This window comes from Acartia tonsa, chromosome 7 (assembly GCF_053477335.1).
Source record: "Acartia tonsa isolate MP-2025a chromosome 7, ASM5347733v1, whole genome shotgun sequence".
NCBI classification, from domain to species: domain Eukaryota; kingdom Metazoa; phylum Arthropoda; class Copepoda; order Calanoida; family Acartiidae; genus Acartia; species Acartia tonsa.
In genome coordinates this window covers 35703108-35726761 of record NC_137266.1, presented here as the reverse complement: position 1 = coordinate 35726761, position 23654 = coordinate 35703108, and the positions used below count along the sequence as shown (strand labels likewise).

Sequence of the window (23654 nt, the reverse complement as noted above, 5' to 3'; positions counted from 1 at the left end):
AACGTCACGTGTCTTGAATCTATATCTAAATTATTGGTTGAAAGTTAGAACACAACTAGTTTAGAATAACCAATCACAATTCAATAAAAGTAACCAAAATTTAGAACCATCGAATAAGTTTTTAAAACTTTGGTACCCAAATAACTTACAGTTCTCCCTCCCCTTATAACTTTAAATCCTTACTTACCAATCTCTCCCGCCATCCCCCCCCCCCCCAGAACAAACCAAATAAATTATCGAAGCTTTTCTTTAAATTACTACCCATTTATGTGTAACAATCTACTTTTAATGCTCAATTGCTGCACTATCTTTGGACATTGTTATCCTTGTCTTGTACATTTTATGAACTAAGAACCGAAAATATGAAATGTCGTCATAACTATTTTTATATTCAAACAATTGTTTTATATTTTCATTTTTAGAATGGGCTTTGAATTAGGAATACGGTATAGCAAAAATAAATCAAAAATAATATTTGGGGGACATATAAAAAGGTCGTCTAGTGTTGCCCCCGACGAGAGCTGAAAATCACGTATACCCTGGTAACACATTTTGATCAAAGATCTACTTAAAATATACAATATATGATTATGCATAAGTGATCTGTAAATTCCCTAGGAATCTACAATCTTTTGAAGAGCCTTTGTAGATCTTTTACACTAACGATGAAGCCCATAGGATCGACTAGAATGGCGTTTCAGTCTTATTTGTGAAATTTGATATGTCTCATATTTCACATTCTTGTGCATCAAGCGTGAGAAAAAGATCATTAATGGATCTTTTATAGATCTTCTTTATGGGGTAAACCTAGAACAGGGGCGGCTTTAAGAAGGGTGATTGTTCCCCCCTCCCCCATGTGAGAACCTGCCCCCCTTCCCCTTCCTCATCCCCCCTCCTCCTTGTCCTTCTAGAACCAATGTTGAACCTTTAAAGAGCTTAAATGGGACCTAGATAGATCCTAAATAGTTCCTAAAAGAAGCTCTAATAGTACCTAGATAGAACCTTAATTAAGCCTAGATGAAACCTTGATGGATCCTAGATTGAACTTTAATAGGACCAAGATAAGACCTTGATGGAACCTAAATTGGGTCTAAATGAAACCTAGATTGATCCTAAAGAGAGCATAGATAGACCTTAAATAGGACCAAGATATAGCTTAAATAGGACCTAGATATAGCTTAAATAGGACCTAGATATACCTTAAATAGGACCTAGATAGACCTTAAATAGGACCTAGATAGACCTTAAATAGGACCTAGATAGGACTTAAATAGGACCTAGATAGGGCTTAAATAGGATCCAGATAGAACCTTGATAGAACCTAAATTGAGCCTAGATTGAACATAGATTCAACTTAGATTAGTTCAACTATTTTATTGCAATAATTAACATAGTGTCAGAAAAAATATTTATTTATAGCAACTAACAATTCATCCATATTAAAATGTGGCAAAATTAATTTGAATTTAGTTTCATAGATTCAAAGGTATTCTGTTATTTGTTGAAGATTCATGAAACATATGATCAAATAAAAAAAATTTAAAAATGGTATTAGTAAACAAATCCTCATTTGGGGTCATACCAAATATAAGTATGTATTTTTTGTCTGATTTTGAAAAGTTTCAATTATACCTTGGGGCTCTGACAAAAAAAAGGCAATGCACACAAATTACAACAATTCTGATAAATAACATTTTAGCATTTTAATCAACAAGAAGAAAAAAAACAATATCATGCAAAAAATATGATAGTTTTATACACTTATGGAGTATACATAGCATAAAGTTATACTTATACAATTAAATTCATAATTAAAAAAATTTTTCATGAAACCTTTGGTCGAAAATCAAAAAAAGAAATGGTATTAGCTAACAAATATTCATTTGGGGTCATCTAAATATAAGAATATATTTCTTTGACTGATTTTGAAATCAATTATACTCGGGAGATCTGACAAAAAGAAGGCAATTCACACAAATTACATAAGATACAACAATTCTGATAAATAAAATTTTAGCAGTTTTATCAACAACAACCAAAATAAATATCATGCCAAAAATATGATTGTTTTATACACTTCTGGACTATACATAGCAAAAAGCTAAACTCATACAATTAATTTCATAATTAAAATAGACTAATAGTGAAAAAAAAATATCATCCAGCTTAGGGACACATTGTAATTTTAAAGGTTAGGTTATGCACATAAGTCTTTATCGATGTTGAGGTGTTAAGGTTTGTTGGTTGACTGGAATTGGAGATAGTGTGTTGAAGGATGAATTAATATTATAAGGATATAATATCTCTCTTCTAATGGCGGGTTGTGGACCTTCATGAGTATTGCACCCCAGCCTAAAAATAAATTATAATGAAATTAATTTATATATTACTAGCAGCTTCGCCCCTAGCCTCTAGGGGCTTGGGCCACAAGAGGTTTGATAAAACCAAATTTTCGTATTTTAGATTTAGATTTTTTTGGAGGGGGTATTTTTCATTTTTTAGGGGGATTGGGCGTGTCCCAACCCCCAAGAAAATAGTGATAAACCTTCCCCGGACATATGAGAAGCTACCCTGTAAAGGAGAACCCGATCGGTTCAGCGGTTAGTGAGATCCTTTGCTACAAACAAACAGACAGACAAACAGACAGACATCGTTCTACTTTGTATTATAGATTTTTGGAACTAACCCTATTTAGAAAAAATATCAGAAATGTTTTATAAAATTATATAAGACAGTTATGAAAATTGTGTTTTTTTATTAGCAGTACAACTTTGTAAGGGAAATAGTAAATATTACATCTATAGACTTTAACTTTACACTTTTAAAATTTATTGTATTTTTACCACTTGTATTCGGATTGTTAGACACTTGGTTTCTTTCCAAACTGTTCTTTTCTTCTGTGCCATATCAGTCTTTCTTTTCTCGTTCTTTTTATTCAGCTCTTCTCTGGTCTAAATTAATTTTATTAAGTTAAATCATTTTATTTGTTATATTGTTTAAAAGGCAAAAAAATTGCATTTCAGACAAGAAACGAATTCATGATTTTTTTACTATGAACCTTTTAACAAATAGATTAAACTGCTATTTCTTGAAAAATGAGAGGGATTTTATTTTGGCAGTTTATTGCACTAATCCCCAAAGTTTTATAATAATGATGCACTACTTAAAGTAAAAATGTTCATATTAACTTAAATATCAGCTAGAGAGGGAGGGGAAATTGGACTAGTTTTTATACTAGTCCCTATAGTTAAGTTTTATAATAACAATTTCTTATTCATTGGATCATTAAAATTTTTGGGGACTTTTCTTGAATTCTGATTAGTTGGTCCATTAAATTGAGTGTCAAAAAATTTCAACCACTAATTGTAATCTACAGAAGTAAAATCTTGTGTATCATCATTGAGGATGTACATCAATTTATCGGGCATTGTCAGATCCCTAAATGCAAACAGTATCTAAGGGAATTGGGTGTTTCATTTGGGGTGTCTAGTCCCTAAAGTTTTATAAACATGTACTATCATTGGGTTGAAAACTATAATTAAATCTTTCTTGTGTTCAAACTTTTCCACAAGACATTTTGTTTATTTCTTCATGTATCTTAATTTATCAACCATTGTCTTATCCCTTTATTTATTTAGTTTTACTAAGAGTACAAAAAATGTGAAAACTTTAAAAAATATTTTTCTACATATAATATGTCAATACATTAATGTTTATCCAAGTGCTATATCTGCATCTTTCTATCTATATATCTATCTATCTATCTATCTATCTATCTATCTATCTATCTATCTATCTATCTATCTATCTATCTATCTATCTATCTATCTATCTATCTATCTATCTATCTATCTATCTATCTATCTATCTATCTATCTATCTATCTATCTATCTATCTATCTATCTATCTATCTATCTATCTATCTATCTATCTATCTATCTATCTATCTATCTATCTATCTATCTATCTATCTATCTATCTATCTATCTATCTATCTATCTATCTATCTATCTATCTATCTATCTATCTATCTATCTATCTATCTATCTATATATCTATCTATCTATCTATATATCTATCTATCTATCTATCTATCTATCTATCTATCTATCTATCTATCTATATATCTATCTATCTATCTATCTATCTATCTATCTATCTATCTATCTATCTATCTATCTATCTATCTATCTATCTATCTATCTATCTATCTATCTATCTATCTATCTATCTATCTATCTATCTATCTATCTATCTATCTATCTATCTATCTATCTATCTATCTATCTATCTATCTATCTATCTATCTATCTATCTATCTATCTATCTATCTATCTATCTATCTATCTATCTATCTATCTATCTATCTATCTATCTATCTATCTATCTATCTATCTATCTATCTATCTATCTATCTATCTATCTATCTATCTATCTATCTATCTATCTATCTATCTATCTATCTATCTATCTATCTATCTATCTATCTATCTATCTATCTATCTATCTATCTATTTATCTATCTATCTATCTATCTATCTATCTATCTATCTATCTATCTAAAATTGGTATCTATCTATCTATCTATCTATCTATCTATCTATCTATCTATCTATCTATCTATCTATCTATCTATCTATCTATCTATCTATCTAAAATTGGTATCTATCTATCTATCTATCTATCTATCTATCTATCTATCTATCTATCTATCTATCTATCTATCTATCTATCTATCTATCTATCTATCTATCTATCTATCTATCTATCTATCTATCTATCTATCTATCTATCTATCTATCTATCTATTTATCTTAATTCCATATAAGGTTAACTCTGTCTGTCTATCTGTCTCTCTTTTATTATTTTTTAATTGGTATTCCTCTCTTTCTTTATTCTAAAACTAGCGGCTACGCCCCCTAGAAGCCTAAAGGGAAAATAGGAAGATACCCCCCCCCCCCCCCGAAAAAAAACTTCAAAACCTTTCCTGGACCTTAAAAAAACTTCACTGTAAAGGATAACCATCTCGGTTCAGCGGTTAGCGAGATCCTTTGCTAAAGACAAAAAAACTTACTACTTTATATAATTACTAGCGGATACGCCCCCTAGAAGCCTCTAGATTATTATTTTAGAATTTAACAGAAAAAGTAAAAAAAAAATTTTTTTTGGGGGGGGGTAATTTTTTTCTAGGGGCGATTTCTCTTAGGAGGATGGTGGTACCCTCCCCCAAAATAGTTATAAACCTTCCCGTGACCTATGAGAAGCTACCCTGTTAAGGGGAACCCGATCGGTTCAGCGGTTAGCGAGATCCTTCGGTACAAACACACAAACATCCTGTTACTTTAGTATAAGGATTGGGAGGAAAAATATTCAAGATGGTATCAGAGAAATAAGGCTTAAAACCCGTTCACATGTCATTTTAGGACTTGATTATAGAGATGCTTTGCTTATAACACTGTATTTTGTTGTCCTAGGAATCAGTATTCTAAAGACCAGAAGAATAGGATAATTGAATCACATGAAAAATTGTTGTCAATAAACATATTATCAATGTATGTACAGACATTCTGATAACTAAGGTTGCTGTGGTTTCTGAATCGTACCTAACTATTATAGGAATCATCATGAAAAAGATTGAAAAAAAATAAGACAATTCTATCCTGTCCAAATTAATGAAAAGAGCTAACCGTTACGGATGGGAGTACGGACGGACGGACCGACCTTAATTATTGAAAAGCTTTGCTTTTAGAATTAAATATCTGAATTTTTTAAATGGAAGTACGGACTTTCAAATAATGATTATAGAGTATCTTAAATCGTACCTTACTATTATAGGAATCACTATGCAATGTTTGAAATCGATAGGACAATTCTAACATGTCTAAATGAGCTAACCGTTACAGACGCACAGACTGACGGACCGACCCTAATTATAGAAAAACTTGGCTTGTAAACATCTATTATCTATCTATCTATCTATCTATCTTAATTCCATATAAGGTTAACTCTGTCTGTCTGTCTGTCTCTCTGTATGTCTGTATGCCTGTCTGTCTATCTATCTATCTATCTACCTGAATAATCTGATTCTGTGCCTCAAACTTTTTTCCATACAGGTTTAACTAGAAATGTGAAATCTCTTCCCCATTGATGATCTTGGGAAACCCAGTCTAAAAAAAACAATTAAAACATTACCATTTTTTGGCAGTGATCTAAAGAGATAAAAAATGGTAGATAAATTGTTGTTCATTCACAATGATGATACACAAAATTACCCTAGTTGAATATTGCAATTAGTGGTTAAAACGTTTGGACAGTAAAGGACCCAAAAATTGTTAAGCAAACAAAAAAGAAAACGTTATTATAAAACTTTGGAGACTAGTGTAATAAACAGCCAATGTCCCCCTCCCTTCCAGATTTTTAAATGCATAGAAGCTCCATAAGCAACAAATGCATAGGGACATTGGGCCGTTTATTACACTAGTCCCCATTTTCTTTTTCGTGGGCTTGAAAGCTTTAGAGACTTTTATTGAATTTTGATGGGTTGGTTTATTCAGATGAGTGTCAAAACTGAAAGGATAATTTTGTGTAAAATGATTAAGGATGAATATCAATTTAACGGCCATTGTCTTATCTCTTATACTTGTATTTTTCATGGATCTAAATGGATAAGACAATTGCCGATAAAAAATTAATGTATATTCCAAAATGATGATACACAAAATTGCCATTCTATAGATTACCATCAGTGAATGAAAAGTTTAGACATCAACAATCAACTATACATGATTTTTCAGTATGACTGAGAACCGGTTCTAATCCAGCGGACATTAATCGGTTTCGAAGACATAGTGCAAATTATATCTATGATATAAAGTAGTAAGGTTTGTTGTCTGAAGCTAGAGATCTCTGAATCTACTGAACCGATTGGGTTCTCCATTTTAGAGAAGCTTCACTTTTTATCTTTGTGGGATGGTTTAAAACTATTTTTCTCCCCTTTTTCTACCCCTTTGAAAACAAAGCCCCAAGATGCTAGGGGCGAAGTCGCTAGATCCTGCTATATAGCATCAATTTATCGGCCATTTTCTTATCCCTTTAGTTCCCTGGGTATAAAGTGGTTTATAAATGTCGTGTTATGTAATAGACATGCTTCTACAACAAAACAAAACATTTTTTTGGTTACTCTTTTTAGTGGCAAAGCTACTTATTGCTTGGTTGTTATTCAATATAGACAGCTGTGTTTTTCCCCAGGGATAAAAAGAGATAAGACAATGGTCGATAAATTAATAAACAGCAGAATTGGTAAGATGAAAGTACTTTTTACGTCAAAGCCTTATAATATTTTCTTTTTATTTAGTGACTCATTATTTGCTTTGTTTTTTCTTTTTCCTGTCAGAAATTAATTTGACATAAAAAGTAAATATTTAAAGTCTTTCACATAAAAAACGTTGTGTAATTCATTTAAAAATTATAAAGTGACTTTTATACTTCTGGCATACAAAACGGAATATGATTATTATTAAAAACTAAAAATTTGTTTTATCAGATTATTTGATTATGTATAGCGAGTTTAAAATCGGTTTTTTAACATGAAATAACCTTTTGAATTTGTGTGTGTGTGCTGTAAATCCAAATGTTTTAGGCATACAATATGTAATAAGTAAAGTTAGAGTACATAATTATAATTATTAAATTTTTTTAACCTAAGATTCTTTATGCTCGCCTGCAAGCTCTTTGTGCTGCAAGTTTTTTACTTGTTACCATTTTTAACTAATTAACTAACTAATCATGCTTGATATATGCATGAGCCAGAATCTAAATTAAAACTGAGTTATATTATATATACTTAGTTTGAAATAATCTGTTTCTAATTTTTACCCCTCCCCAATGTTTAAAATTGATTGACAGCCGACGCTAATAAAATATGCTTATCCTCTCTTTTTTCTTTTCCATCCCCAAAATTAGGAAGTGTAAAGATAATCTTTAAAATTCCAGAAGAACGCTAATTATACTATAAAGGATATATAATATGCTTTTATAGGGGTAAACAAGTTAACTATTATAATATTTATCAAATATTATAATCGGTAAATTACTTTTATTTTTATCTATAGTTATAAAATTTTTCTGGAAATGGCTTTAGAAATGAGAAATCAAGATAATCTCTTTATAACCTATGATGGATAAAAGATATAATAAATCCCAACAAATGATAGGCATTACTATGGTTATAACCATTAAAGAGATTATCTGAAAACCTTAGCGGTTAATTTTCGTGGCCAATATTATAAGAATTAATTTCATTTGTTGAAAAGTTAAAGAAAAGTTACATAAGAAGCAAAAAAATGAAAAAACACTAAATATCCATCAAAGATATATAAATATATTAATTTACAATAAAATATCCATTATAGGTTTTTTACAGCTGTTGGCAGACATTTAAAAAAATATATATTAATCAAAGATGTTCAATTTATTAAGAATGGATTTTTTTCTTTGTAAAATATTTCAAAGAGGCCTTAAAAAAGAAGATATGATTAAAATTGCATTAGATCCACAAATGATCGAGAGATCGAGAAGGCTATAAATGTGTTACCAGGGTAGGTTTTCTTGATTTTTTCTAAATTAATTTCGTTATTGGTACAATCTGCCATTCAGCTTGTAAGGCTTTATTGAAAATGAAATATGAAAAAGCTGTAGGTCAGGCAAGGTTTTTTTTGGAATAGATAAAGTTGTGTCCTATACCGGGTTAAAGCCCCCCGTAGGGGTTAAGCATACAGAAGAGAAAAGGTCTCTATGCTTTGCTCCAAATGGTCGTATGTCTCTTATATAAATTAAATACAGAATACTTCTTGGCATATGGTATATTTACAAAAAAAATCGGCAATCTATTTTAAATAGGAGCCGAGAAAATCATATTTCTCCCATAACGTTACAGACAGACAGACAAAGTAAACTATAGAGACATATATATCTACTACAACAGAAACTTAAATCCAAGAAAAACAATTATTTCTAAATATTTATTAATTAAATGAGCATAAATATATTTAAATTAAAGCCTGGTTTATTGCACAATGTTAAGAATATTAATTTATTACATAAAAATATTTAAATTATAAAATTTTTAATATATTATAGATAAAAATGAAAAAAATATATGCTCTTTAAAAATGGCATCATATAATATGGACATAAAGGATACACAAAAAGGATTACAATTTATCACATTGTATTATAGGCAGCTTTCAGCGAATATTAAAATGAAAATTTGAAAGATTAAAATCATTTTTGTTAGACCCGAGGGACCGCAGGCCATGGTTAACCAAACTAGTTTTGATATTATGGTTTTTATTTTAATATTCGTGGAAAATTGTTTGTAATACTATGCTTAAATTATTTTTCAGTGTGGCTAAGAACCGGTTCTAATCCATTGGATATTGATCGGTTCCGAAGCCATATTGGAAAATAGTAATATCAATGTTTCTTAACATTGTCGATTATCATCAATTCATCATGAAAAATGATCGAAAAAAAATTAAGAGAAAAAAATCTGGGAAATTATTTAGCTTGAATTACTATTAATATTGATAAGAATTAAGATTTAATGATGATAAAAGTTGGCATAGAAACCAAAAGGTCCGAAGGGGCCATCATGCTGGCTGTAGGGACCAACTAGATCAACTCCGTAAGCTCCGACATGGTGAGGTCCTGCGGTGGGAGAGTGTGTAATCCTTAATTTAGTTTCAAGTGACAGATATTTGAAGGTATAGCTATTGCTATGTAAATAAAAGTTAGATTTATAAACAAGAATGTATATTATTTTCATTCCAACTTTATAGGCGCTATCATATTGGTGAGACTAATAATCCCCCTCCCCCCCCCCCCCACCCACTCTTATCGGGGGAGTTATGGTTAGGTTATGAAATATTGAAATCGAGGTTTCAGTGCTCAACAGCCACTTTGTGTTAAAGCACTTCTAATTATTAGTTGCTACTTTTAATTGTTTTCCCAAACATATTCGTATTTTAGTATTTTTACACAAAAGAATCACGAAACCTTGTCTTAATCAGCGAGGGAGGGTAGTGATGTAGTGAGCTTCTTTTACTGCTCAACGTATGAACACAATTGGTCTTATTATGATGAAACTAATTAAGGATTATGTTCCTGGGTGTCCAGGGAAGCCAGGACCAGCGGCATGATGGACAGGAGGCAGGGGCAGAGGAGCTCCATGAATAGGACCTACAAAGATGTATAGTTAGATAGATAGATATATATAGATAGATAGTTAGATAGATAGACAAGGACCAGCGGCATGGTGGACAGGAGGCAGGGGCAGAGGAGCTCCATGAATAGGACCTACAAAGATGTATAGTTAGATAGATAGATATATATAGATAGATAGTTAGATAGATAGACAAGGACCAGCGGCATGGTGGACAGGAGGCAGGGGCAGAGAAGCTCCGTGAAGGAGAGGAGACCTATATAGATAGATAGACCAGAACTAGCGGAATGATGGACTGGAGGTAGGGGCAGAGAAGCTCCGTGAAGGAGAGGAGACCTATATAGATAGATAGACCAGGACTATCGGAATGATGGACTGGAGGCATGGGCAGAGAAGCTCCGTGAAGGAGAGGAGACCTATATAGATAGATAGACCAGAACTAGCGGAATGATGGACTGGAGGTAGGGGCAGAGGAGCTCCGTGAAGGAGAGGAGACCTATATAGATAGATAGACCAGGACTAGCAGAATGATGGACTGGAGGCAGGGGCAGAGGGGCTCCGTGCAATGGACCTAGACAGATATATAGTTAGATAGATAGATAGATATACCAAGACCAGTGGCATATAAAAATTGATAGTTTGATAGAAAAGTAGATGATAGAAAGATGAACAAAAAGCTATCTTCAAGAGAATGGATGCTTTTAACACAGGCCAACTAATCTTTTGATTGGATTACCTTTGTCTTAAATTCCTGTGTCAAACTGTACTTTGCACATGTTTATGGGCAAAGGCATTCTCCCTACTGTCACTATTTTAGTCAAAACTCGAATCCGAAATCTCAACTTTTAATATTACCTACCATTTACACTTATGTCGCGTGATTAAATAGACTGGCGCATAAATTGTTAAATAGTTTCTTAAAGATTGGGTAGATAAATAGATAAATGATATAACAACAAAGATGGAATGTTCTAAAACCTTGTTAATAGCCTGTAAATAGAAGCAGCATATTATATAGTACTTATAGTGCCTATAAAAAATAACCTATGGTAAAATATATAGTGACCAATCATTGGACATTTGTATTGTATGACGTCATTCTTTTAATAGCACTATAAGCTGCTTCTGTAAATGGTTGTTTTGATAAGTGATACCTGCATGATGGGGGGCGGGGCCTACGTGGTGGGGGGCGGGGTGACCATAACCATATCCTCCTCCTAAATACATACAATTATTAAGTTTTGGTAGGTATTGTTAATAAGCTACTTAATTTCAGGGATCTAAATGGATAAGACAATGGCCGATAAATTGATGTACATAATCAATGATGCTTCACAAAATTACTCTTTATGTAGATTAAAATTAGTGGTTGAAACGTTTGGACCAACCAATCAAAATTAAATAAAAATCCTCAAGGTTTTTAAGCTAACGAATAAGAAAACTTTATTATAAAACTTTGGGAACTAGTGTAATTAACAGCCCAATGTCCCCTCCCTCCCTGACTTAATATGACATATTATTAGCGTTTGGTAAGTTTCTTTCGACGTGAGACGGACGGAAATACAATAATTATAGAGAAGCTAACTAAAAAAGATATAAAAAGATATAGTTTTACAAAAAAAAATAGTTTTTGAAATAATTGTATAAATTGTATAGCCTAGCCCTAATGATTGCCCCAAAACTTAATTTAGATGTAAAAGATACAGTTTTACAGTTTATCGTAAATCAGCTACTCTATAGCGAGTTATATTTCTCAAACCGTCTCACTATGTCACTAAAATAAACTTTAACTTCTTGATTTTTGCCTTATTATTAAATTAGATTATTTAAAATGTAAAACATTTATATTTGATTTTAATGTTTGGTATTTTATAATATAGATTGTTGTTATTTAGAATGTTAAAGCTCTGCTCAGTATGGATATTTATTAGTCTTGTTTTTATCTGATTATTGGGATAAAATATGTTATAGATTGCCCTTAGCTGTAATAATTTGACCTATGTAGTAAAATAACACATTTGAAAAATTGTAATTAGAGGCTACGCCAACCTCTAAAAGCTTCTAGGGGCACTCAAGGAGGAGGGAATTTTTAAAAGTATATACAAAATGGGGGGAAGGGTTTCTACGGGTGATTTATCTTGGGAGTGTAAAGATACCCTCTCGCAAAATAGTTATAATTTTATATTTATGTTAATTTCTAAAAAAGTGCAAAAGTAATAGATAACTAAATTTATAAACATGTGGAAATATCTTGATTTCTATAAAAAAAAAACCACTCGTATATCAGTAGGATTAAGAGAATTGTTATATTTTAATGTTTAAAAAGGTAAAGTAATATTAGTTTACTTCATAAAAGTAAATAAACCAAAAGCATAATTTAACAACCAATTTAAATCCTTATTTATGAAATGAATGCTTTTAAATTTAGCTGGATGTCTGACTTGTTGTGTAGTTTTTAAAAATTATATTTCAGAGTAAATTGGCAGCATTTTTTTGACTGTTATGCAGCTGACAAAATATAACTGTAGAAATTTGAATTATATTTTTTGCAATTATTAGTTATTTTGCATGCACATAGCTGTAACTTGTGAAATTCTTAAGCACACATAATAAACTTGAGGAATTTTGTGTTGGATTTTTAAACAATTCATACAATGGTTTTAAACCAGTAAAAAAGGGATGCATTATTAAGTAAAATTCAAACACCTTTTTCAGACAGTCTGACGAACAAAAATACCAGGGAGAGAAGGGGCATTAGACTGCAAATTAAACTAGTACTCAAAGTTCATAACCCCGTTGGGTACTTTTATTTAATTTTGATAATTTTATCAACTGGAGGGTTAATTTTATTTATTATTATTAGGGTTGGTTATAAATTTACCGTCCATTGTCTTATCCGTCTGCCAGTTAATGCCCACTACATTTCTAATATGATTGTAGGACACAGTAAGAAATACTTCGCTTGATAGAATACAATTTGCGCTTTATTAAAAATACTGAGGTATGAAGATGATAAATTGATGTAGCTCATCAATGATGATTAACAAAATTACCCCTTCTGTAGATTTATTAAAAGTATCCAAAGTTTTTAGGCAAGCCAATGTTTGTAAAACTTTGGGTACTAGTATGGTATACAGTCTAATGTCTCCCCCCCCCCTTCTCCCTGTGTGTAATAAAATATTGTAAACATATTATTTAATATTTTTACACCATGCCAATTTAAAATCAATTTTTAACAGAGATCAATAGCCACAAATTTGATGGCAGCTTTTGCTATTTATTATGAAGATCTTGTTGAAGGGAATCATGCAAAAACGTCTTTTCTCCTGTAAATACTGCAAACTGTATGACTCGACTGCTGCAAACTGTCCACATTTTAGCTGCAGCTGCTGATCCCTGATATTAAATATGTACTGTACAAAAATAATTGCCAAGTTTAGACTGCAAAATATTTTGCAATTAAATAGCATACTACAAATTATATACAAACAAACATCATGAGACCTCTAAGTTGAAGAAATTAAAAAATTCCAATAAACATAATGACTTAATCAGTAAAAAAGAGCTATCCCCATTTCAGGATTATATGAATGTATTCAATGGAGGAAGGGCTATATAACGACCTCTTGAAAATTAATGTTTTATAAACATTAAATTGTATCTAATTTTGATTGGTTTGTTCTAAGCTAATAAACAATAAATAGATATAGTTCCAAAACTTTTCAATCAATAATTTTAACTTACTAAAGGGGAAATTTTGTTTATTATCATTGGGAATGTATATCAATTTATCGTTTATTGCCTTATCCCCTAAGATCCCTGCTTGGAAATAATTGATAGTGTAGTAGCGGCTGTTGATTTCAGCCTCTGTGAGTTCGAATATTACGGCAGTGTAGGCAGACGTGGACAGACCTTAATATAAAAGGAACAGCTATGATTTTAAGGAAATTAGTTCCTGGCCCCCCAATGGGTATATTTGATGGCCACATAGTCCGTTTTTCTGGTGGTTTTTGTCAAACTTCTTTTGCCTTGAGGACCACTGTGGGTAAGGGTGGAGATCAGAGAGATAAATCAAATGTACACAATGGGGTTGTCACAAACAAATACTTTCTGATCGGGGGAAGGGGTTTACAATGCTCCGCCCCTTTTATAAGGGGAATTACTAAGACCGACTCAAATTGGAGCGAAGCTTTTCTACAGCTGGGAAAGTAGGGGGGGAGGATACCACAATAGGATATGAATGAAGGGGGGGGGGAGTTAAAATAAGTAATTCTAACATATTTCTCTCTAACAAGGCAAAACGCTCAAAACATGTTGTTTAAATTTTTAATTTCATGATGACATGTAATCTTGTAAAATTACTGCCTTACATCAGGTGAGTATAGACTGCCGCATATTTTCAAATCAGCAATATCTTTCAGGTTTTTCATAACAAACACAATTGAAAAAGAGTTAGATGGAGTTTTATTTCTGAGGTGGATTCTTAAAAAAAAATTGCCCCACTAATCGCTTAGTGGTGCAAAATTGTTTTCGTGAAAAATCCACCAAAATCACATTATAAATGTAATACATGATGACCTTAATGATTACTTCTAGTCAAAAAAGACCAAGCCCTCTATGATAAATACGTGTACGGGAGTGAATAAACACCCGTCTGTCTTACGTCTTACTTAGGGCAAAATGTTGTCATCTAATTTTAGAGTTTGGCAATTTACTATCAAATTTGTCAGGGAGGGAGGGGACATTGGGCTGTTTAATACACTAGTTCCTAAAGTTTTATTGTAACGTTTTCTTATTAGGTGGCTTTACAGCATTGGGGACTTTTATTGAATTTTGATAGGTTTGTTTATTAATGTGGGTGTCCAAACGTTTCAACCACTAATTTTAATCTACAGAAGGGGTAATTCTGTGTATCATCATTGAGGATGTACATCAATATATCGGTCATTGTCTTATCCCTTTAGATCCCTGCAGATTTGTACATCCAAATCAATACGAACTTGTATATGTAGGGATATTACAATGAAAGCCATCTTTTTTCATTCCATTTTTCTTATTATTACTGTAGGCAATCTTTTTTCTTAAAGCGTAGCTTTTCTACAATAAGGGTCGATCCGTCCGTAATGGTAAGCTCTTTTTTGTTAATTTAGACATGTTATAATTGTCCTATAGATTTCTATAGCATGATGATTCAAATAACAGTTAGATATGCTTTAGAAAGCATTGGAACTCTATAATCGTTACTAAAATGTCCTTTTAAGCATGTTGATTTTTAACTTTTTTAACAACAAATTCTTAGGTGATAAATTATTCGATTGACCTGATTTTTAGAGTACTGATTCCTAGGACAACAAAAAATTTTATAAGCGGAGCATCTCCATAATCAAGTCCTAAAATGGTTATGGTTTTGATATGTTCTTAAACATTATCCTGTTTTTAAGTAGGTTTTAAACAAATTTACTTAAAATTTTGTTTCGACTTTTATCAATTCTAACTATTTAGTTAAGACACTTTACAAGTGTCAATGTTCGTTTGTCCTACCGTTACAGAGCTTCGGTTTTATGTCATCCTTTTCTAATATACATTTATAATTTTCTCCTCTCTTGGACGTAATCGTTATTGTTTGAAATAAACATCTAAAACTAAATAAAGCACTTCTTATCTTAGAACATTGTATTTCCTCCTGCATTAAATTACATTTCAAGAAGCGCATCCACTGTATAACTAGAGAACTTCAATACGTCAGATACGTTGATACTTAAATAAGGAAGTTTATTCCTTGTTTACAAAGCACAGCGCTCTCTTTATTTACTGTGCGATCTCATTTTGCCCAACATCAATAACCTTTTGTATACAATTTTTTTTCTTGAGGGCGTTTTTGCCGTGGGATATTTTTCTCGGGATGGAAGTAGTTATTCTTTTTCTTGTACTAGCGACTTCGCTCTAACTTCTAGGGGAATGCCCCAAGAGGTGATCAAAAAAAATTTAGGCGAAATTCGTAAAAGGACCAAGGAAATCTTCTGCATAAAAAAAGGACCAAGGAAATCTTCTGCAAAAAAAAAATAAAAAGGACCAAGGAAATCTTCTGCAAAAAAAAATTGGGGGGGATTTTTTGATTTTTTGGGGGGTTGGGAGTGTCCCACCCCCCAAGAAAATAGCCTAAAACCACCACAGGACCAGTAGTAATATTCCCTAAAGAGTAGAATCCGATCGGTTCAGTGGTTACCGAGATCTTAAGGGACAGACGGACGGACGGACAGACATCATTCTACTTTGTATTATAGATAAATAAAAAATCTTTCTGATAACTATGTAAGACTGTAAATTTTTTTAGTTGCTGCGCTTAAATTTAGTTGCTGCGCTTTTAATAACTGATTTGGTTATATACATTATTTTCAGGGCTTGGCAGCCGCGCGTCAGCTGCGTGTAAGCCTCAGTTAAATCATCATATAATAACTTTAAAATTCAGCTGGATGTCAAAACCTTTTCCCACACAGACAATCCATTATTTCGAATTTATTTTTTTGCACACAAGCGGTTTTAAAGTTGAGGCTTAGGCGCGGCTGCCGAGCACTGATTATATTACTTGTTTCTTTCTTGCATTTTAATTATAAAGTTGCATTACTTACTTACAAAGTACAACATAAAGTTATTCTGGTAATTTTGTAGAAAAACTATTCTATAAGTTTTATTTGTTTGTTTCAAAGTGGTTTTAGTATTTTCTCAGTTTTTTTTCATTGTTAAAAATCCATCAATATGCTTAATTTCTTATTTCTTAAGAGAATAAATAATAATTTTAAACAAGGAGACGTATAAACTTTTCTCATTTTTCATTTTTATATCTAAAAAATAGGGGGTTAGGAAGACCTCTTCCCCTCCCAAATTTAGATAATCCTTAGAGGCTAGTAGGGACACATCCCCTTAGTATTAACTAGGAGAAAGATAAAACTTACCGTATCCATAGTCGTTATAACCATGATGACCATAAGAATGGTGGTAGCCTTCATGTCCATAGGAATGGTGTCCTAAATAATGGATTTAATATACGTGGATATTATGACAGGGGAAAATTTGATGCCAATTTCGGTTGCTAATTTAGTCCTCATTCATTGGTCAGTACTTTAGTCCAGTAGAATGGGAGGGGATAGGATAAAAGGGATGGTATTATTATTTTAGCCAGCTGGAAGACCAATTTTATTAGATAAGGCAAAAATATAGTGCAATATCCAAAAGATTATATATCGATTAATAGTAAAAAGAATAATGCATACAATTACACATTCTATACTTCAGTAGCTAGTTGTGTGTATGTGTGTCATTGATAAGATCTCAGAAACTGCTTGAACGATAGAATTATTCTATCGATCTTTGCATGATTCCTGAAAATTTAATAAGCAGCGTAGCAACTCTTTGATTCTTACAGAACGATGGTATTTCGTTATCATAATTCCTGTATTTACGCAATTTAACGATATGTAAACTCAAATTTTTGGTCAGATTTCTAAATGTTTTTATTAATATTAATTGCTGTCAGTCTACATTTGTCTATCGGATTTTTTAGTTTTGCTTTTATAGATGTTGTCATTCTTGTTTATTCATGAATGGTAAAAGTGTTAAAAGTTATTGTAAAAAGATATTAAAAGTTTCTTATTTAATATAGGAAGATATATATAGTTCAATTCTGTTTTTAAAATAGACTTTTTACTTGAATAAATAATACATTAATCTTTAAACAAAAGTTTTAGCATTTTTAGACATTTAAATAGAAAGGAATAATAAAAATCAAGTTTTTTGTGTTCAATTCTTTTTCAATCAAAGAATAATGGAAAATTTACATTACTTCGATATTGGAATTTATATTCTAGAAAACAAAATCGAGAATAGTTATTTCTTTCCGTGGATATAAAAATATACAATTATAAGATTAAAACCAGTTTTGTTAGACCCGAGATGCCAAAGGCACGGGCGAACAAAACCTGTTTTAATATTTTGATTGTATATTTTCATACTCTTAAAAAAAACTGGATATAATACGATACTATACATGATTTTTCATTATGGCCAAACTGAAAAAAATACCTACCATAAGCATGGCCGTACGAGTAGTGCAGGTTCGAGTCCCCTGTGGCCAAGTCGACAAGGGCGTCACTGGGAGAGGGAACTGGGGAGAGGAGGGCGGGGGTGGCCAGGCACACACAGCCAAGGAGGGTGGGGAGCAGGGGGGACATCGTGGAACTGAAACAAACAAAAATAATTATAATTATGAGTTATGACGTTGGTAAAACAATTTTAATGATGACCTATCAAATTCTGAAAGTATTTCATATTGCAGAAAACCTTGATAAAAAGCCTAAAACCTTCTTTTATCCTTTAAATTTCCTGAACTTCGTGTAAATATAGGTCAAAACGTTAATTTTACACTTAATCTTATTTTGTGAGAAGAAGTGGACATTTTTTCCAAATGTCATGATTATTATAAAATCTGACATATCCCAAAAAATCTATCACCAAAAATAGCCTAAAGCCTGTTCTAGAACAAAACCCAGATTACCCACCAACCGGCCCAATTGTTTACGAAATCTTACTGGACACATTTATGAGAGATAGGATGTGATATTGATATCTGTAAGCTAAAATAAATTTTCTTATAAATTTTGGAACATAAAATATGCCAAAAACTATTTTTAAATAATCTAAGTTAAAAAACTATTCATGAATAAAACATAACACTGTGTATATTATTTATGAATAATTTAGTAACTTTAAACTTGTAGTTTCAAAATAAAGGAAACAAAATGGTTCAATCTTTAAGTAAAAGTAACCAGATGTTTGTCTGTCTGTAGGTAAAGATTTTGCTTACCGCCACTCAGTATAACGCTATTTATAGTGCCTAGTAAAAAATGATATCATAAAATACAAATGACCAATGATAGGCCAGTATACATTTATATTGACCAATGGTAAAATATATACTGGCCTATCATCGGTCATTTGTATTGTAAGACGTCATTTTTAATAGGCACTTTAAGCTGCTTCGGTTTTTCTTTTTAGTGAATATTGCATTGAAGGATTAATACTATTTTGGGGAAGGATACCTCCAACCTCCTAAGAGTAATCGTCCCTGGACAATAAGAAACATTTCATTGACCTCTCCCTGTCTCCCTGAGGTTGAAACCTCAACTCTAATGAAATGGGTTTACATCTAAAAGGTTCATAGAATAGTTTTTTTTTATGTTAGAGAAAGAGAAATACAAATTATTCATGAAGAAATTCAACATTTATAAGGATGCCTATTTCTTGAACTTATACTTATATCTCCTAGTATAATAGCATAAAACATACTTAAGATCTATACAAAGCGTCACTGACAAAAACAGCCACATTCAATATCTTACTAAACACACATACACACACCCAGCTACTTTGTTATCCTAATGGAAAAGTAACAGGATGTCTCTCTGTTTTACTATTTTGGGCGAGGGTACCTCAGAAGAAATAGCCACTGGAAAAAATACTTACCCCCCTCACAAACAAAAAAACGAAATGTTATTCATTCATTCATTTGCTTCATACTACTAAATATTTTGCATATTTCATTAATACAATCATTGCTACATAAAAGAAAATTAAAACTTAAATTGTCCTTCTAGTTTATTAGGCTACGTTTTTATGGATGTTACAATTCTCATTGTTATGTTTACTTAAATTAAGATTATACCACACAACAGTTAGTAAGTATAAAATTATTATCATCAATTAACAAACTCTCACATTAAACTTTCATAAGCAAAGGAAAGTCCCAAGATTGACTATATTTAAAATTTGAAGAAAAGTATAAACAATTATTTTTTAATATCATAAAATGTAATGACATGCATAGCCTAAATTCCGTTGAATCTTTTTACAATGTAATTTTGTAATCTTGCAGATTTTTAGCCACTATAGTTTTCATATAATATCTACATATATTTTCAAAATATAACAAATAAGAAATTGCTTTTCATTATATTTCCTAATTATTTTTTTGATTTTCATTTCATCCATATAGTGTTTAAAATGATGTAATAATATTGTTTCTAAAAATAGTGTGTCTTTTAAAAAATGCAAGAATCATTGAATTATCTATATAAAGATTATGTATAAATAACAACAAACAATGAAAAAAATCAAAACAAACCACTTTTGTTTGTCATTTAACAAACCAAAGACTTCTTTATTTAAGTTTAGATTTCATTATTTTTATTAAAAGCGAAGCTTTTCCTAATTCAGAGTGTTTTTGTCAGTAAGTCTGTCAGTAATGGATATCTCTGAGCTTATTTTGTAAAGTGTATGTTATTGTTTGTTTCTTCGATTGTCTGTTTTGATTAACTTCACTTTTTGGTGCTGTCATCCTTGTTATTTAGCTGATATTAAAAGTCTAATATGAATTATAACTTTATTAATCCTTAATGGACAATTTATGATAAAAGGTTAACTGTAAAAAAATACATTTTGATATTATGCCATGATTTATTTAAATATTTAGGATCAAGCCTAAAATACGCAGGAAGATATTGATTTTCAATCTTTATAAACTGCTAGCTGAAAAAAATCTAAGTTTGCACATGATTAGAAAAGGTGTTTTGAGGGCCTATAAACAATACCAAAGACGTAACCCTAAAATAAATAGTAATATTTTTTTTAGCTTTTGATTAGAGAGAAAGAGACAGAGTTCTTTCATTTAAAGAAAGCTTCATATATTTCCAAGGATAGTTTTAGGCTAGTTTTATTTTTAGGTTATAAGTCTTTCGATAGTTTAAGATATCTGTTCTAATTTGAATACAGAGTCTCTTGATGCTTGGAGCGCAGCCACTAGTAATACATATTTTAGAGCTCGCAGCGTACTTATTGAGCAAGAAAAAGACCGATTTTCAGCGCGTCTAGTCGTGTACTCCCTTTACATTTTTGGGCCGTGGCTTTTTAGTTTATTCATAAGTCTTATTTTGCTGCTTATTCAAATTGAAGGTTAAATACGTTTAGCTGTTTGGCCGCTAACAGCCACTAAAACATAGACGCTCAAGGGGGGGGGGGAGAGGGTAAACTTTAAAACCCCTCATTTTATTCCTCTCAAAAAAGCTTGGACGTCCTTGCTCTAAATTTATTGAAAATAAGACCTTTTTCTTATTTTAAATTTGATCTGATATTTATATATTGTAAAGTGTATTTATGAATATTTACAAAGATTGATGGATTGCTACTGGCAATGTCTGATATAATCATGGATAAAGGGACTAGAAAAAGATCTCTAAAACAGTATGACTTGTAAAATGTCAGATTGTATAAGATTTCCCTTCTCTAAAGGCTAAGTTAAAATGATATATAATTAAGAATCTTAACTGTATATTGTAAAAACTCAAACATTTACAAGGCAAATTTTGAGTATGTGTATGTTTGTACTAGTTTGTACAGGCGTGTATGGGATAGAACCTGAGTCTAGGCAAATGTATTTAGAAAACGGCAGCGTTTTCCTTCAAAGTGTCTTATTGAGCAGAGAACCCCCCTATTTTTATTAAATAATTCAAAAATAAGAGTGGTAGGACGTATTTTTTTTACTTAAAGTCAGGTTAGATTATATAACGTACTAGGTAGCCCTGCACCTCGGGTATAGGCACTTCGCAGTTAAAGCCCCCGCCAGGGTTAAGGTATAGAATAAAAAAACTCATTTATATAAAAAAAATAAGGGGAAAGGGTTTTCTGTGAACGACAAGCACTTCGAGGGAAAGCACCGGGCAAACTAAATAGTAAACACTTATGAGTCATGATTAAAATTAACATTTACAGCATTTTAGACAACTGTGCAGTGATATTGTAACTATTCTAATAAGAAATGTCTTTGGGTAGTTTTTTTCTTCATATTTTTGAGTATATATATTTATCTCTCAACTCCTAAATAGAAGGAAAACAAAATTTAGGTTTTAGATGAAAATATATTTTATTTTGGTGGGTAAATCAAAATACTTTATTCCATAAACATGTTTTTGTTTTTAAAGTATAAAATGTAAATTTAGATTTTTAGATCTTTAGACTCAGTTAAAATGAAAATTTGTTTATAAATTTTAAAACTTTATCATTACCTTTTATGTTATAAATATTTTTGAAGAAATTACAACGAGTATTATTTTAAAACTTTAGTTCTACTAAAAACTATTTTATAGCGCTTTCCTTTCGATCAGAAAACCCCCCAAACTACCCTACAGTTAAAAAAAAGATTTTGATACAAAAAGGAGAAAAATTTTCTACATCTTTAACTGTAAAAAATTCAAGGAAAAGAAACTAAAAATGTATAAAATAAATTTCTGTAACTTTTTTTACCATTGAAAAAAAAATCCTGAATTAAAACTTAATGAATTTGTTGTATAGGTATATCTTTTATATCTAGTTTACCTTGAAGCATTTCATTAAGATGTGCGTTCACTTCTGCATACTATCACAATAGTATACAGTTTTATATTAAAAATAGACACAATAGTAAAAATAGAAGAGGTTTATTCTTTTATTATGAGTTTAAGTAACATTACATTAACATCAAACACTTTGATTGTACTACCTTTGTCTGAGAAATCTTAACTGTAAATTCACACTACTCTAACTATTTAGGTCGCACACCTGACATAACAGCAGTAGGTAAAATCTTTAACATCTTTAGTTATGAAGCGGTGTCGGTCCGAGATTCGATCCTATCACCTCCCCAACAACAAGCAAATGCGTTACGTGTTGAGCCACGGTAGCTGGTGTAGTAATTTAAGGTGTGGATTTGTATGTTGTAATAAAATAATTGTGCGTGGTATTGAAAGCACACCTTTTAGTAAAACCCATTAATCAAATCATTTAATCTTTAGTGTATGTGTAATAGATAGAAAGAATAATAGCATTAGTTCATTTTTGTAGCGTAGCTAATCTATACCTAGAGTCTATCTATGAGTCATAAAATAAGTGAGGGTAGTCAGAGAGAGAGTGGACTATGGGCTGATTATTACACCAGTCCCCAAAGTTTTATAATAAGGTTTTCTTATTGGTTGGCTTTGGAGACGTTCAAACGTTTCAACTACCAATTGCAATCTACAATATTTTATATCATTGGGAATGTACATCAATTTATTGTCCATTGTCTTATCCCTTTAGATCCCTGGAGGGTGGTAGGTATGTAAAGGGATAAGGAGGAAGGATAAGGTAGGAAATTAATGGAGTAAAATTTCTGACTTTGTAATTGAGCTCAAAATGTTTTTGATATTTCATTTAGGATATTTTTTCAAAGAAAATGACAGACTTACTTTTTATTTTTACTAAATAACCTTCTTAAATTTTACAAAAGTTCATTTTATCCCACCGTTTCACTAAACTAAACTATTTAAAGCCTTTGTTAATGGTTTTAACTGCTTTACCAAAAGATTA

General features: G+C 31.3%; 1 protein-coding gene and 1 long non-coding RNA gene across 3 annotated transcripts in view; both read right to left on the bottom strand.

The window, feature by feature from the left end:
* Positions 1 to 1396: 1396 nt before the first annotated feature.
* Positions 1397 to 7825, bottom strand: LOC145323663 (uncharacterized). The gene is made up of 4 exons (XR_013881050.1): positions 7702 to 7825; positions 6073 to 6168; positions 2844 to 2951; positions 1397 to 2352 (listed from the first exon to the last, which is right to left on the bottom strand). It is a non-coding gene; the product is annotated as an uncharacterized LOC145323663 (long non-coding RNA).
* A 1182-nt stretch (positions 7826 to 9007) lies between these two features.
* Positions 9008 to 23654, bottom strand: part of LOC145324291 (uncharacterized) — a 31813-nt gene continuing 17166 nt past the window's right edge. The window contains exons 1-6 of one of the 2 annotated variants that reach the window (XM_080166909.1): positions 23534 to 23627; positions 18307 to 18458; positions 17177 to 17248; positions 11378 to 11440; positions 10169 to 10240; positions 9008 to 9712 (exon numbers count right to left, since the gene is read on the bottom strand). In XM_080166909.1, the coding sequence (XP_080023035.1) occupies positions 9603 to 9712; positions 10169 to 10240; positions 11378 to 11440; positions 17177 to 17248; positions 18307 to 18451 (462 nt within the window). In that variant the 5' untranslated portion in view covers positions 18452 to 18458; positions 23534 to 23627 and the 3' untranslated portion in view covers positions 9008 to 9602. Of the gene's footprint in view, positions 9713 to 10168; positions 10241 to 11377; positions 11441 to 17176; positions 17249 to 18306; positions 18459 to 23533; positions 23628 to 23654 lie in introns of those variants that run through there. The other variant, XM_080166908.1, reaches the window with a different exon arrangement.